Source organism: Chinchilla lanigera, unplaced genomic scaffold, assembly GCF_000276665.1.
Source record: "Chinchilla lanigera isolate Chin_1 unplaced genomic scaffold, ChiLan1.0 scaffold00022, whole genome shotgun sequence".
Lineage (NCBI taxonomy): Eukaryota > Metazoa > Chordata > Mammalia > Rodentia > Chinchillidae > Chinchilla > Chinchilla lanigera.
The window spans coordinates 17,931,696-17,948,583 of NW_004955423.1; the positions used below are offsets into that span (position 1 = coordinate 17,931,696).

Sequence of the window (16,888 nt, forward strand, 5' to 3'; positions counted from 1 at the left end):
TTGCAGAGACCAGGCCAGTGGCAAGCTCTGGTCTGGGAGAAATACCAGAAAAAGAAGGCTGAGGAATTTTGTCCCGAACACTAACAGTATCTGTTGTTTTACCCAAAAGGTTGAAAAGGATGGAAAAACTTGCCACTGGACTCCCTGGCAAAGGAAGCAAACTCTGACCTTCCTGAAAGCTGAGGCTTCAGAAGTTAAAAGTGAGAAACATTACTAACATTTTCACTTAAATGCCCTGAATGTTCAAGTTGTCTTGAAAGAGTATTACATTTAGTTTTCCTATTTCACAGAAGTGAAAAATGAAACAAAAGAAGCACTCAAAGTCATAACTTTATTTTTGCAATGATTTGTTGTATGCCTAAAAGAGGCAACATTTAATGAGCAAACAGTAATAAAGGTATTTTTTCAAAAGCCACCTGTGATTGTAAAATCAGCTTCTCTAAAATACAGAGAAATTAGATCTTGCTTTTCTGACAGCAACACTCAACAATACACTGAACAACTAAAAACTCTTATAAAGAGCAGCTTTATAAAATCTATCACAAATAACATTTGACCATAATACTTCAGAATCAAATCTTAGTAATCTTCAGGGAAGAGAGTAACACTGATTCCCAGATCATCACAGCCATCATTTTCCATTTCTTTCTCATTTTCTTCAGGGATACACTTGCCATGTGCTTTGGCCGCTTTTCTTTCTTTCTTAGGAGAACCGGTTGGGTTGTTTTTCTCTTTGAACTTGGGATGTGAGTTAGTCACTGTTTTTCTTTCCAAAGCATGTTGTAGGCAGTTGTAAAACCTGTAAAGAATTAAGTCCTAGAATGACTGAAACAAACTTGGAACTTACATAAACTTGACAATTTCCTATACTAGCCTTATAAAAATAAAATAATTGAAGAGATACTATGTTTTGTGGCTTTAGCAATGTAGGATTAGGAAAATCAATGTCTTTTCAGTTCTGTAATAACACTCCTCAAAACTGGGTTGGAATCACTTTTGACACTGCCTACCCAACCTCAATTTCTATCCCAAATGTAGGGGCTAAGCCAAGGGGGTAAAAATTGGAAATTGCTACTTCATTTTAAAAAATCGTAAGTGTAAAAGGCTCAGTTGAGCGAATCTGAAAAATAAAGTTACAAATATAGGTCACCTCTACCTAGAAATAACTACTTTCAATATTTACTTTCCATTTTATTAATGTAGTCTGAATTAATATATTAATTAGTACACATGCAGCTATTTTTTACACAATTAGAACATCACATCATTTTACACTGTTCCATCAAATTTAATATTTACTGAAAACAATTTTCAAATGATCAAAGTAAACTACAAAGTTATACTTTTAACAGTAACATTATCAAGATTGGCCTTCACTTTAAAATTTTCCTTAATACTAACAACGGTGTGATAAACACTTTTGAAAATGCCCTGATCCGAATTTCTGGTCATTTCTTTAGAACAGAAACCTAAAAATGCAATCTCATGGTTAAAAGATATAGAGCAGTGGTGGAAACCTATGGCACGCATGCTGCCTTGTGCTGTTTGTACCACTGAAAGCTGTAAAAAGTTCGCCATTCCTGGCACAGACATTTTAAGAGTCTTGGTCAAGACTTCCTGCTTTCCAGAATAATGTTCAAAAGATATGCTTCTAATATTAGTACTTGAGAGCGACCACTTCATTCACAGACGTGATAATGAAACATGCCCTACTTCGATAGGTGAAAAATGGCATCTCATTAATTTTCATTTCTTTGTAAGTGGAATTGATTTTTTCACTTATTAGCTGACTTTTTAAAGTGTAAATTATTCTTTCCCCTCATTCACTTTTCCAGTGCATTTTAATACTAACTTTGTGCTGCACCATGATAAGCTCCCCAACAACAGGCTTCCCCGCTTTCCTCGGCCGTGTCTCCGAGACTCGGCCCGACAAAGGAGCCTTTCGTGAGTGTGGCCCCGCAGCAGGTGCTTGTGTGTCAGACGCCAGTGCTCCGGTGGGAAAGCTGAGGTCTCCGAGTTCCAATGAGCTTCACTGCGCTTTGATTTCCTCATGTATGAAAGCGGGTATTACTGTTGTGTGCTTAGCAGGATGTCAGAGGATCACACAGGAGATAGGTAGCTACTGAGCAGTGTTTGGCTAGACTTCTTGATAATGGCTATATTTATGGAGTACAGACCTCATGAGAACAAGGACCTGTGGACTTGTTTTCTGTTTAATTGTTCTATGCAGTCCAGGGCTGGAACACTCGTAAAGATGTGCAGAATAAATAAATGAATAAATACTGAACAAAAACGCAGCTATAGATCTCTCCCCCCACACCTGGCTCCTTCCTTCCTTTCTTGGGATTGGACCCAAGGGGTCTCTCTACCACTGACCTATACTGCCAATGCTTTATGTTATTATTTTTTTAAATCTTGAGACAGGGTCTTGCTAAATGACACAGGTTGACCTCAGATTGAACCTCCTGCATCAGCCTCCCAACTGGTTTGAATAACAGGCATGTGTTATCACTAATTCAATGAACAGGTTGGGTTCTACTTGGAACGGCTCTAAAATTCTAAAACCTCAAATATCCATCAACTCCCAAACAACCCACACAGCTCTAACGTATACACTACAAGATACTGCATATCTTGCCTGTATTTTAAGAATTTAAGCACTCATCAAGCACTTGATATCCAGTGGTGTGCTTAGTATACAACAGGTGCTCAAAAACATTTCCTCAATGAATAAATCAACGTCCAAGGAGGTACAGGGAAAGAAAAGGCCTAAAAAACACTGACAAGTAACATTTTGAAACCTTTTCCCATGGCACCAATTTTTTTATTCAATGTACTCTTGATGTCCTTGACTAAAACTTGGCTACCACAGCCACCATTTCCTGTCGTTCATCTCAGTGGGGGCTGCTTTTTCTGTCCCTATCGCACTGACCATGGAGTTGAGAGATGAGATCAGAATTCAACAGGCTCAGCAACGCTTTCCCAGATTAAACTGCTCCACCTGCTGCCCATGCCGTCTACCCATTCCCTTCAGACCCTTTCAGTTACGAAAACTTTGACACTTGGTACCATCTTTCCCTCCAGGTCCTGTCACCATCTTGGTGACTTCAGAGCTGGGGTTTCTTCTCCTCTTAAATGCTACCCATGAGGGATGACCTGACATGTGGGTGTGAGCAGGCTGTGAGAAGGAGTGAGCACCCTTCCCTGATCCTGAGACGCTGTCCCTCTTAGGTAAGCTTCTCTGTGAACCTCAGACCCAGCTGGCCAAGGGTTTTATCTGGCTTAGGCTTTATCCCAAGAAAATGTAAGGTACAATTAAACTACCCTTTTATCATCACAGAGAATTAATAGCTTGTATACAATCTTTTTCTTTTTTTTTCGAGACAGAGTCTCGCTATGCAGTTCAGGCTAGCCTTGAGCTCACTTTGTAGCCCATGCTGGTCTCGAACTTGCAAAGATCCTCCTGCCTCAGCCTCCCGAGTGCTGGGATTACAGGCGTGCGCCACCATGTCTGGCTACAATCCTTTTTCAAATGCATTAAAAAATGTATTGAATGCTTTACTTTAATTTCTCATTAAAGAATCTAACTATCCAAAGCTGTGCCCTTAGGTTACCAAAAAACAACTGCGGAAATGGAACAAAGATCCTTTCTTGCTAAAAATCAAGAATAACAACTTCAAATGCTACTTTTCCCTTTCTGAAGAGAAATCCTCTGAGAGAAAGTCAGAAATTTGGTTTGCGATTATATGCTCTCGCCTCATGCTATGACCCTTGATACCTCATCCTAAAAAACAATTCTCCAAGTGTAATTTTCTCAGCTCTTACAGGCAACAGAAAGAGCTCTGAATAAATAAAAAAGCGTATGCAGGCACTGATACGTCCCCCAAAAGGAAAGCAAATCAAATTGTCTTCAATTTTTCTACCTCTCCAGTCCAGATTATCATGCCGTAAGACAACTTCTACTTAACTCTCCCCATGATAGAAGAACTTTAGGCCGCCCTGAAAAAAACGAATTCTTGGTTTGCAGCGTCAGGGGACCGTCTGTAAGAAAAGCTAAAAATCCTTTGGCTTCTGAAACAGAAGCAGAAACTGGAGGAAATCTAGGCCCAATTTCATGCTCATTTCGGCTGACATCAATGATAAATATCAAAAATGACTCTTCTGCTGTGCGTGTATTTGGATTTTAGCTGATTAAGTGCTGGCGTTCTAATTCATAAAATGCCATGCAGGTGACAGGCCCGTGCCCAGTACTAGAAACGCAGGTAAGAGATGTGATCTGTGCCGAGAAGCTCACGGCTTAAGGAGAGCTGCAGTGCTGTAAAGCCACATTCGGAAAAGCATACGATAAAGTAGGAGCACGCCAGAGGAGCGCTGCTCCCATTGAGATGTGGAAGACCAAACCCTACTGGGCTAGCGGTGAATCCATGCCCAGGAACAGAATCCTGGAGAACAAGCAAAGGTACAGTAAAAACAGATAGCCACAAGGAAGTGAAGATAGGTAGAAAACAGCAGTGATGGAGCAGAAAGCCTCTCTTCTTCTATCTTCCGGGCGCATCAGGCCTACTTAAGCACCCCTTTCTCTGCTGCTGCTGCTCCTTCTCCCACTGTGCAGCTCCCCGCTCCCAGGGCTCTTATAAAGTTCCTGCCTGCCCTTACGTATGACTCACTGCCTTCTTCCATGAAGCATCCTTTGATTACACTTGTGCTTCACAGCTGAATTCTAATGCTGCTGCGTTTTGAAATCTGACAGTACCAGGCACCTTTCTAGGATATGTGCCACTTGCCAGGCTGAAGTGGTTATTTCATTTCTGTGCCTGTCTGAACCTCCACTATGCCACTATAAAAGGTGTGTGAGCAGGAGCCATCTGAATTCATCTCGGAGTGCAGCGCCCAGCAGTCCCTCACATAGCTTCCTCTGCATATGTCTGTTGAAAGAACATATAAATATTGGTTCAACTTCATCCAGCCTACCACCTCCATGATGCAGTATAGGTTACTCTAGAAATACTTGGTGATCCTTGCTGCCAAGAACTGAGTTCTGTCTGTCTAACCCGGGAGAGACTGAGAACAGAGCTGGGATGGGCTACAAGCAGAGTTTATAGATAACTTGGGAGGGCAGGGCAGTTTACTAGAAAAAGGGATGGCCAACAAAGGTTTTGTGAGGCCTCCGCTGAGTCATTTACTTATCAGGATTAAAAGTCAACCACTGGTTAAGTCTAAGTAACTCCAAGACCTAAATGCCAAGAAGTGAAACTATAAAGTTCTTAGGAAAAAAATAGGGGGAAAGCTTCACGATACTGAATTTGACAGTGATTTCTTGGATAAGACATCAAAAACACAAGCAACAAAAGAAAGAGGATAGACGCTGGACTTCATACAAATTTAAAGCTTTTAGGCACCAAAGGATTCAGTGAAGTAAAAAGGCAACATGCAGAATGGGCAAAATACCTGCAAATCATGTATCTGATAAGGGGTTAATATTCAGAATATATAAAGAACTTCTGCAGTCAACAACAAAAAAACAAACAATCCAATTAAAAATGGGCAAAGGACCCATTGATATTAAACAGATATTTTTCCAAAGAATACAGATGGCTGACAGACACACGAAATGATGCCAGCTTTCACTAATCGGTAGGGCACTGCAAAGCAAGACTATAATGAGATGTCACTTCATACCCTACTAGGTTGGTTATTGTCAAAAACTCAAAAAATACTAAGTATTGACAAGTATATGGTTCTGATTTATCACTGTTGGTGGTAATGTTAAAGAGGTACAGCTGTTGTGAAAAACAGTGCTACAGCTTTTAAAATATGAAATACAGAATTACCATACAGTGCAGCAGTTCTTCTTCTGGGCATATATACAAAAGAACCGAAAGCAGGGATTGCAGAGACACTGGACACCGTTGCTCAGAGCAGGATTATTCATAACAGCTCAAAGGTGGAAACAGGTCCCCTTGCCCACGGACAGGTCAGTGGATAAAGAAAACGTTGTCTATAAATCCAATGCAGTATGTTTCAGCCTTCAACAAAAATGAAATCCTAACGTATGCAGAAGCACGGATAAATCATGGAGATAATCCAAACATAAAAGGACAAATACATGATCTCAGGTGTGGGAACTATGGTGTGAGCTAGCTTTCCACCACTGTGAAAACTACCTGAGATAAACAACTTAAAAGGAGACTCATTTTGGCTAATGATCATCGTGGGCTTGAGGTGAGGCAAAATATAATGGCAGGGAGACTGTGCACAGCAAGCTTCTCATGTCATGGTTCCCAGTAAGGAGAGAGACACGGACAGACAGACAGACAGACGAGGCTTTTATGACAGAGTTTCTCTCCACAAGTCCAGTAAGCTCTGAATCCATAATGGATGAGTCCACTCCTGAGGACAGAGTTCTCACGATCTCTTCGCTCTCCAAAGCTCCTATCTCTGAACGCTGCTGTGATGGTGACCAAACCTTCAGCACAGGAAATTTGGGGGCAATCGTTAAGATCGGAACCGTAACAAACATCTATAATAGTCCAATTCCCGGAGACCTAAAATAGGGCCGTGTTTACCAAGGGCTGGAAGTATGGCTTAATAGGTACACAGCTGCTGTTCAGGGTGATGAGAAACTGTTCTAGATGGATAGTGGTGACAGTCCCATAACCAGGGAATATACTTGATGTCTCTGGTTAAAATGGTAACTTTCTTGTTATCCATATTTTACCACAGAAAAAGGAATTAAAAAAAAAAAAAACCAATACACATAGATTAAATTACTTTGTCTTTCAGATTTTTTTATCCTTAACAATATTATATACTAATATATTCAGCCCTTTTATTCTACATTTTATTTAACCTTTTCTTATTACATAGTTGATGAAAAGAAGAACATGCTTAATTTCATTCCACTCGTAGTCAAATGGTGGTTTCATCTGATGCATGTTCTGACCTCTTATTAATAGACACAAAGAAATCCTTCCTCTTGTAGTTAGTAAGTAGAGCTTCAAACTTCTTATGTTTCACCTGGAAACCATTATGTATAAATGATTTTACTACGCCTGGTGTCAGCCTCTGTCGCTTCCAGTCTGCAAATCGGCTGTTTATAAAGCAGGCTGCTACTCGCAGGCCCTGCCCTGCTCAGCTCCACAGCACACGGAAACCCAGCTGTTCCTGCTCGCTGAGTTCTTCCCACCTAGAAGTGGGAAAAACTGATGTTTGCAGAAACAAGAGGTTTTTCTTTCAAAAAGAAATATTCTGTCTCTGAAGACGTCCATGTTTCTAGACTATGTCTTGCTGCTCAAATGCTACATATTAGGTTTTTTGAGTTTTTACAGTTTTCCTATAGATATCTGAATTATGAAACTGGTCATATGACAAGACAATTTTAGCATCCCTATGTGATTGTGTAAGTCATCACCCCCTGTGTTTTACTTTTTTCTCTTTTTTCTACATCAGAAGAGTCACTCTTTCTCTGTATTTGGCAGAATATACAGCTGTTCCCAAAGGAGCTTGCTAATTTGTTCACACTTTCTGAATTCATATGTAATCTTCTAATCAGTATCTTGAGACACTTTTACCCTTCTTTAATTTTTCCCTGATTTTATATGATGAGCATGGCTCTCTTGATAGCAGTATGCATACTATAAGCTCCTAACACATTTTTGAGTCAGTGGATTTAAAGCATAATTTGATATTATAGTTGGTGAACGTGGCTCAATTAACTTCACCAGGTGTACACTTAGTTGCTCGTGGGCTATATTTATAATCTTGCTGAAATTCAAGTAAAAAAACAGAGAAAACTGATTTGCTACCTTCCACATTGTAGCATGCAGTCTCACTGGATTCCTACCTGACCAATGTAGTACACTTTTGGAGGGACACAAATAAGTGCTCGTGTGCAGTTCAAATCTAGGGTCTAGTGGATCGGCTAGGCACTCGCCAGTGGCTTACCTCAAATCATCACTGAATGTTTGTACTTCGTGGCTTGGTTTTCAGTTTGTTTTTTTCAGGCAGGTTTCACTTAGCAAATTATGCCCTCATCCTCTAAGACATTCCCTGATACAATGAATCAACATCTCTCCAGTGCATCTAAAATGGTACGTGATATACCATTTTTGGGAGAACTGAAAAAATAGTCTATTACTTTTGTGAATGCTATAGTTCAAACAAGGAACCTTGGTTGAGAAAGCTTGGATGGTGGTAGTGATGCGGTTATAGGTTTATTTCCATGAGCCAGGGGAGGAGGAGAAGGGTTATCCTATTCTGAGAGTCCAGGATATGACAGGGAGAACCACTCCTTATGCACATATAAGCTAACGAATACTAGTAATTATTATTCAAGATATACATTTCCCAGGAATTAGAGATAAGAAAAATGAGGCCCCAAGAGTAACTTGGTGGAACCAGGATTTGAACCCAGCTTTGCCTAAGGACACTAGTTGTTTTCACCATGCTACACTGCTATCATTGGTACTCCTGGTCTTGGCTGATTCAAACAAGTGCTAGGTTTTGAAGAATTTTAAGCAGACAAGCCAAGCAACACATTCCTTTGCACTTTATAGACATGATTCGTATTTTGTAGGATGTGGATAATCACATAGTAGAGACCTATGATGACTTAATGAGGCTATACAGTGGTTCTGAGTGAAGGAAGTAGCGGTAAGGATGGAGAGAATGATAGCTGAAGCGGTACTTAGGCAGTAACTGAGGGGAGGTGCAGTGGCCGTACAAGTAGGGAGAAAGAAAACAGGAAATTATGATACCCAATTGGCCACCTCTCCTTGAGTAACTCGAGATGGACAATCTGGTGAAGGTAGTTAGTGGCATTATCTTTGTGTATGAAAGGCAGTACAAGATTTAATTACCTATAAACTCTCTTCTTAGGAAAAGGTTGAAAAAGAAAGTAATGCTAAGCGTCATTTGTCAGGAGGTGAATTTTAGGGACAAGGAGGTTTAAATATGGGAACTGATAGCTATATCCTTCTTAGTTGGCCAGTTACTGCAGTTCTAGATCTAATCTATGGCAAGAATTGGGTGTTAAGGAACTTGAGGTGTGAAATATTTATTAGATTTAAATTGATCAGGCTGCTCTCTGTCCACAAGGATCCAGACCCAGGGGCAGGGGGAGCACCTGTCCCGGCTGCCTTCAACTTATCATTGCTGAGTTCTGTTGCTGTTGGACTCTTCTTTTTCTTTTGGCTTTTTTTCTGGTATTGGGAATCGAACTCAGGACCTTGCGCTTGCCAGGCAGGCGCTTATGCCACTGAGGTATATCGCCAGCCCGGGCTCTTTCTGGAGTGACTACATTTGTCTCCTTAATGCCCTTTATTAGGGTCACTTATCCAACTGCCTCTGAGGAAACCCGGCCTTCCCATCCCAGTTAGTACTCACCACAGTCTCACTCACTGTCATGTATCATCTTGATCATCTTTCCACTGTTCATAATAAAACTATAAGCAGACAAGCAGTTGAGAGTATAAACTAAAGGTAGTATATGTTCACATTTTGAAAGATAACCTAGGCATATAAGAGTAGCATGGAAATATCCGATTTTTATACCTTCCAATTCTTCTCTTGTTTTCCTCCATTTTTTGATTTGCTATATTCAGCAGGAAGTCAATATACTCCTCCGTCACCATCAATTTTCCCTTATGGCTTAATGGAACTTCTAAGCTGTGTGTACTCCGGACGGCCTATGAGGAAAAAACCAATTTAGATATGAAGACTTATACACCAGGGCTCTGATGATAACTGAAGAAAAGGCCTGGTTGTGGCTGGGTTTGAACTCCACCACGGCATGTAAGTCTGCATTTTGATATAATTGAACTGAACACAGTTGAAGCAAAAAAGACTAAATAGATGTTCCCATCACATACAGTTATTTCTGAAGAAAGGCGTTCTGTACATTGTCTTTCAAAGAACAGATAATATCAAGGAATCCAATAACTTTTAACAGTTTCAATCTCACTATGGCTTACAAAGCTTTAATACACAATTTAAAGAAAAGAAATAAATGGAACCACAACAAAGCTTCAAGGGAAGATCAAAAGGGATGGATGCCAGAGTCTCTTAATGCTGCTTGAGCTGAATACAGTTATAAGATTAAACCTCGCCACTTCCATCCCACAAAGTGACTGCTTGCTTTTGCTCCAGGGTTCCCACCTTAGTGACCCTGCTGATGAAACAGTCAACAAATTCCAAACGCTGGACAGACGTTAAGAAAGACAGCAAAAACAAACAAACGAACATTCTACAAAAGTATTATGAACAAGATAATCCACTTAATGAAGTTTTACCACACATCTGCGATATTCTAAGCCCCCTCAGAGGTACAAAGATGCAAGAGGAATATAAGGTAGTATGGGCACAAGAGCTCACTTTACAATAGAAAATAAACAGATGGGCAAAGAATGACAATACATCAGAGGGGTCAGGACAGAAGAAACACAGATACACAATGCAAAGGCAATGTGGAAGAGGCACAACTAGTTAAGTCTGAGGACTCAACACTACAGCAAAGGCAGCATTTGATTTGGGACTTTTAAAGGCTAAGTGAACTTTCATCAGACATAAAAATGAGAAGAGGGGATTCTAGCCAGAGAAGCAAGTTATCTGTGGGCAGAGAGACACAGAATAGCAGGATACATTTCGGAAACAACTAACAGTTCTATATGGCTGGAGCGTCAGTGTGCTAGAGAGATGAACATAAATAAGTTGACATAAAACAGTTTGGATAAGGCTTTGCGTATAAGGGAAAATATATGCGACCCTGAATTTTCAAGGGGTGGGGTGGGGGCTGTGAGGGTTGGAATTGGGGAGGAAAAGACCTAGAGTAGGAAGAGCAGTAGGGAAAGGCAGGGCAAAGGCCCGGGGTAGGTTCTGGTGTGAGAAACGAGACAGGAAAGATAGGACCTGGATGTAACTGCATTCAGAGGACAAAGGAGAAGAAGGTAAAAACAGCTGTGTTCTTCCTTGGGTCACCAGAAGCAGTGTGTGTGTGTGTGTGTGTGCATGTGTGTAGCAAACCGGTTCTGAGGACTTTGATTTTCTATTTCTTAATGCTTTACACAGGCGTCTTGTTTTGTTAGCCATTTCTATTTTGCAAGTAGGGTATCTGTTAAAAACAGACAGAAAAAGTCTAGGGAGCTCAAATACAGGGTAACCTGAAACAGTTCAAAAATAAACAATAGCCGCTAGGCCAAACAGGGAGTATCACAAGAGATCACAGCAGGGCTTGCCTCGGCCAGAAAAGGACAAAAGAATGTGGGACTTGGGACTGAAAGGTCATCCAGTCCAGGGACTAGCAAACTTTTTCTGTGGAAGGACAGAGAGAAATATCTTTGACTTTGTTGGCCGTACAACATTTATCACAACTACTCAGTTTTGCACTGTGACACAAAAGCAACTTTAGCTGATCATTTATCAGTGGGTATAGTGAGACCTGGCTCCCATGGGCCGGACAGCAGGCTGCTGGACCCATGACAGAACTGAGAAATTCAAACCTGGGGGACTAAGGAGCCTGCACAAGTTCATACGGCATAGCCGTGGGGCAGTGGAATCAACACACACGACTTTTACCCCTCTGTAGCTCGCACTCCTCCATCCTGCTACTCGTCTGATTGGGCCTTGACTACTCAGGCTGAGGAGGACAGAGCTAAGAATCTGCTTAAAAGTCAGTAGAGGATGGCATCATGCAATAAGAACTCAACTGTCAACTGAAGCTCTGGACTTTGCCTGTAGTAAAGAATATGTCACTGAAGGTCTCTGGAGAAGACAATTTGAGAGAGGAGAGAATAAAGGCAGGAGTCTAATGAGGTTATTCACCGATTGGGATCGCTTCACAATCCAAAGAATTACTCTTTGCCAGAAGTTATCTTACCAACATAGTCTTTCCTTTCTTTCCCACTGTGATGCCAGAGTTCCTAAAACCAGAATCAACTGCCACTGAATGCTGTAAGAAAATAAAACTTGTTAGATTCTGATACTCGGCTACTAAGATCTTTTGTTCAGTTCCACCAAGTAAAGAAACAGACTATAAGGCCCAAAGCTGCTAAGGTCTTTTGGCTTATGGACATGCTTCAAAGTCCTATTAGACTTCCTACTAGAGACACCAGAATACCTTTTCAGAAATGTCATTGAGAAAGAGTAAAACTAGAATTCAGTAAAACACAGACACATCTAGCTAGAGACTGTTTACATAAAGCAGAAGATAACCAAAACACAATCATTCACATAACCATAGGGCATAAAAGTATACAAAACAAAAAAAATTCTCTTTTAAATGAGTGGAATGTTTTCTCTAAATACAGATATTATCTCAGCATCCTTTCTAATTGTAAAGTTTGCTGAAATAATAGGACAGAAGCATAAAAAGTGTAAAAATTCAGAATGCATGCTATGACTTTATATTATTTTACATTGTTTTATAAGTTCTAAACATCTACATGTCTCTAAGTGGAGCCTTGGGACCAGCTGTGGGCCTCTTCGTTTCTTATTCACGGTTCTTAATCAAGAATAATTTCTGTCCCCCAGTGGACATTTGGCAGCATCTAGAGACACTGCTGGTTGCTAGGGTGTCACAAATGGGGCGCAGGTTAACAGGGTTGGGGGTGGAGAACTGGTACATAGTGAGTAGAGCTGAGGGATACCACTCAAACATTCCACGGTGCACAGGAGCCCTCCAAAAGGTTATTTGACCCAAAATGTCAACAGTACCACACCTGCTCTAAGTACACTTTAAGAGCCTATCTGGTTCTCTGGTTTAAGCACCACATGTATGTTGAGGAATCCTATTTCCAGTTCACATCTCTGCAGTGAAACTGATCCCACCTTTTATAAATCTTTCACAGCCAGCCTTTCTCACTTCACTGAGCATTCATCACCCTTCCACCTGCTCAGGCTCCAGCTACCTTTGGTGCTTTCTACCCCTGCATTCCCTCCACCCAGTTCTTATCTGAGGGGCGTGGCTTGAAGTGCTAAGCCCTGGCACCTCCCCCGTGTGTATCTGCAGTCTGGTTTGCTCCTCTCCTCTGAGTTCTACCTAAGCACTATCTGAAACTTTCACTTAGATGTGAAATGAACTCAATCCTATCCATGGGGTTTCAAACGTCCTACTTTGAATCTCTTAGCCAGAAACGGGCTGGACTTGGTGATAAGGCCTTAAGGTGGTAATTAAGCTTGAGGCAGCCCTGGAGGGCATGACTGTGATGGAACAGGACTGGCCTCCTTTTAAGAAGGGACTGTGACTGCAGGGGAAAGGCAGCAGGTGCCCATCTGCAAATCAATGAGAGGCCCTGGGAGAGACCAAGCCCGCAGGCATTTAGTCTTCACTTCCAGCCTCCAGAAGAGTGAGAAAATGCATTTCTTGTAAGTCACCTTATTATGGCAGCCCTAGCAGACAGTGTCCAGCATCTCAGACAGGTGTCTTAAGGACATGTCACACTTAATATATGACTCACATGTTTGATCCCTACCCGTCAGCCTCTGGCACTCCCCATCTGAGCAAAGGGCATCCACGCGCTCAGGTCAGACCTAAGGAGCTAACTTTGATTCCCTTTTTGCCTTCTCCCTTGGGCCATTCTTCCAGGCAACCTCACCATCCTATTGATTCAAACACTCAAATATACTTTGAACCTGTCCACTTCCCATCTTTGTCAGTGATATGACGTTAGGCCATGTCCCACTTAGAGCACTGCAACTGAGTCCTAAGTACACTGAACAGCATGGATGTTTCCAGATGATAAACCTCATCAAGCCACATCCTGCTGCTAATCATCCCTTCACCAACTCTCCCTTGCACTGAGAAGCCCATCCAGACTTTCCCAGGTCTGTAACACTCCAGACGGCCTGAGCCCTGCCTCCCATGTCTTCTCTTGGTCCACGCTCCCCTTTGCACCTCACACTTCTTTCTGTTCTGTGAGCATGCCCAGCTTTTTCTTGCTTCTGAAACTGTACACTATATAATTTTTCATCCCTCGGAATGTTTATTTGCCAGGTTTGGCTCTTCCTGTTCCTTTTAAGTCTTGTCTTAAAGAACTCTCTTCAGGAAAGCCTGTACTAAAAGCCACCTTTTATGCTGTTCTCCATCCCTGGAGAACACCTTGTCAGTTTGGCCTTTTGTGGACATTCCACACCTGGCAGTTACTTTCCTTATTTACTGTTCAGTTGTTTGTTCTTGCTGTCTCCTAACCTCCACAGAGGAACCAAAACAGTCTGTAATCTTGCTCACCACCGTGCCCTGGTGCCTGACACACTGGGAGTCCATGCGTTCTTGTAAGTGAACGCTTGTCATGTGAGTGAATGTCCTCTGTAAACACACAAAAGGTGTAACAATGAATACGGCAATGAAACAGAATCACAACTAATTGCATGTCTCCCTAAGGCTCACTTAAATGAGGGAAAAATGAACGTATAAAATTATCTTCAAGCCGGGGTCTTGCCGTCTTGGCCAGCTGCCCTTGCATTTGTGATTTTCCTGTCTCAGTTTTCCCACTGTCCGGGATTACAAAACACACAGAATGCTGACGTAAACTTTATGAACAGAAAAATTAAGGAAGCAAACAGGAAGCCTACTCTGGATATTAAAATTTGCAAGTGATTATCAGGTACTCTTTTTTTCCTAACGGTAAAAGTAACAAATAGATCAGACAGCCTAAGAAATGAATGAAAACTAGCTCAATAAACACAGACATTTCTCAAGATGTAAAGCTTGGAATGAAGTCAATCCACAGACCTACAAGTTCAAGGACAAAAACTTTACCAGGAGCTGCGCATCCTGCAGCTGCCGACACTGCACATGAAGAACAAGGGGCTCAAATTTCAAGACTGCGTCGCCGCTGGCTTTCTTCAGAGCCACCACCTAAACAGGAGAACAGTGAGAACATTGGCACCAGCATGTGACTCTGCCCTTCGGTGATGCTTTGGCTACCACGGCCGTTTTTCCTAGACGGCTACAGGCTTGCTCAGCACGCCTGAATGACTTCTTTACCTGGAGCTCTTCTGTAATAGTGCTTCCCTCTGCTGTCTTTATCCTCTCCCACACACACAAAAATATTAATTTGCTTATTTTCTTAAAAGCCCTGATTTCCACCTCTCCCATCAACCTTCTGTATCATTTTTTCCCCAACTATTACAATGCACTAAGTAAACTACCCTTTTATTTAATTCTGATAGATGTGTGAATATGGTGTATGAAAACTGTCCTGCTAACACAGATAGTATAACTGGGGGCCATGGGACCACTCTCTTTCACTCACTGGAACATGGGCAGTGCCCCAGGGTCAACACCTCTGAGTTTAGTTCTAAGGCCCCCTACGAAGAAGTAGAGATAGAAATGACAAAGACCCCTGGAAAGTCCTGAATGTACAAACCAAGACTCATGTGGGCCAAACTGCCTGTGTGACCTACAACGAATGACTTCTTTACCTGGAGCTCGTTAAAGGTTCACACATCTGGACTGCATCTCACGCATTCAGTGATAACCGAGTGAATGATGGGAAAGGACATGCACCGCAGACACAGCTGACATGACTCAGCACTCTGCCGATCATGTTGTCAATCACGCTGTCAAAAACCCAACGGGAGGTGCCCTATGCCAGGCACATATTTTAAATCCTTAAGCCTGACATATTCTGCACTTGGGCCATTTTTCCTTTCAGCTGGCATGAGTCTGTCTGCTCTGAGTGAATCTTCCACCTTTAGACTTCATTAAACTTAGCTGCTTTTTCTTATGGTTGTGTGCAACTCTGAAAATGCTTTGTTCATCAGACTCAGGAACCTGTCCACGGTCCCATTACACTAGGACCTTGTTTAAATTTGTTGTTAGACTAATAAAAGACACATATATTGTGAGAAAAGGCGTTCAAGCACAGCCTCATGCCTCTGCTGTGCTCCCAACGAGGCTTTGTGTTCCATGCAGGAGCAGTGGTAAACTCCTAATCATACCGCACATGAAAAACCACAGAACACAGGCAGCATATTTTTGTTCCTTTTGTATGGGGCACAAGTAAAATTTTCTTGGAATTGCTTAGTTACCTGTGCATCATTTAAAAATAAGCAAATTACTGGGCACTGGGCAGGCATGTCCTCAACATTCTGGATTTTATGTCCCGTGGAGTAAGGGCCAGGGACCTTCCACTGCAGTACCAAGTGGGGTGCAAGCAGTCACAATGCTCTTGTTGGGTGTGTTACGGATCCTGACACACGGTAAGGAGCTGGGTCTTGTTCAGTCTTTAACCACCTGCTGCAAGTGAAAATGACACCACTTGAGCCAACCCCAATCCTATACTTGTCTCTTTCCTGCAAGGCATTTACCTGCATTTGACCCTGGTAGCATTCCAGGTGTTATAGTCTGTCCGGTGGCACAGCGTGACTACCTAGTGAAACATATAATATGAAGTCTGAGCTAGAATTTATAGAAGATAGTTATTATTTCTGTCTGCCCAGCATTCTTGAGTAGCACTTTCCCTCCCTGCACCATCCGAGTCTGGTGGGACTATCAATCATGACCCTGCCACTCACTCACTCTCCCTGGTATATCCAAGGCAGCCGGTGCCAAGGTCTAATCAAGGACACTGTATCATCTCAGTAGGTGAAAGCACAGATCTAAAAGGGAGCGCAGTGAACCCGTGCAGGATAACTCAGAGTCCTTCTCTGGGAATAATACACAAATCACAGAAAAAGCAAGTCATTTTTTGTTGGAGTTGCTTGCTACAGAAATAATCATCTGCAGCAGAAGCGAACGCAGGGGCCAGTATCCAAAAGATGGTGTGCTCTGAAGAGAACACATGAGTACCTGCACCAGCAATGCCTGATTTCATATCCCCTCTGTCCTTTCTTTTTTTTTTTTTTTTTTTTTTTTGTTTTGGTTTTTTTCCAGTACCGGCAATCGAACTCA

At 41.9% G+C, this 16,888-nt stretch overlaps 1 protein-coding gene across 3 annotated transcripts in view; it reads right to left on the bottom strand.

Annotated features, from left to right (window-relative positions):
* Positions 1 to 312: 312 nt before the first annotated feature.
* Positions 313 to 16,888, bottom strand: part of Tyw3 (tRNA-yW synthesizing protein 3 homolog (S. cerevisiae)) — a 20,674-nt gene continuing 4,098 nt past the window's right edge. Inside the window, exons 3-6 of one of the 3 annotated variants that reach the window (XM_005385234.2) lie at positions 14,753 to 14,851; positions 11,873 to 11,944; positions 9,553 to 9,686; positions 313 to 799 (exon numbers count right to left, since the gene is read on the bottom strand). In XM_005385234.2, coding sequence (XP_005385291.1) covers positions 580 to 799; positions 9,553 to 9,686; positions 11,873 to 11,944; positions 14,753 to 14,851 — 525 coding nt within the window. In that variant the 3' untranslated portion in view covers positions 313 to 579. Of the gene's footprint in view, positions 800 to 9,242; positions 9,444 to 9,552; positions 9,687 to 11,872; positions 11,945 to 14,752; positions 14,852 to 16,888 lie in introns of those variants that run through there. The other 2 variants (XM_013514508.1, XM_005385235.2) reach the window with 2 other exon arrangements.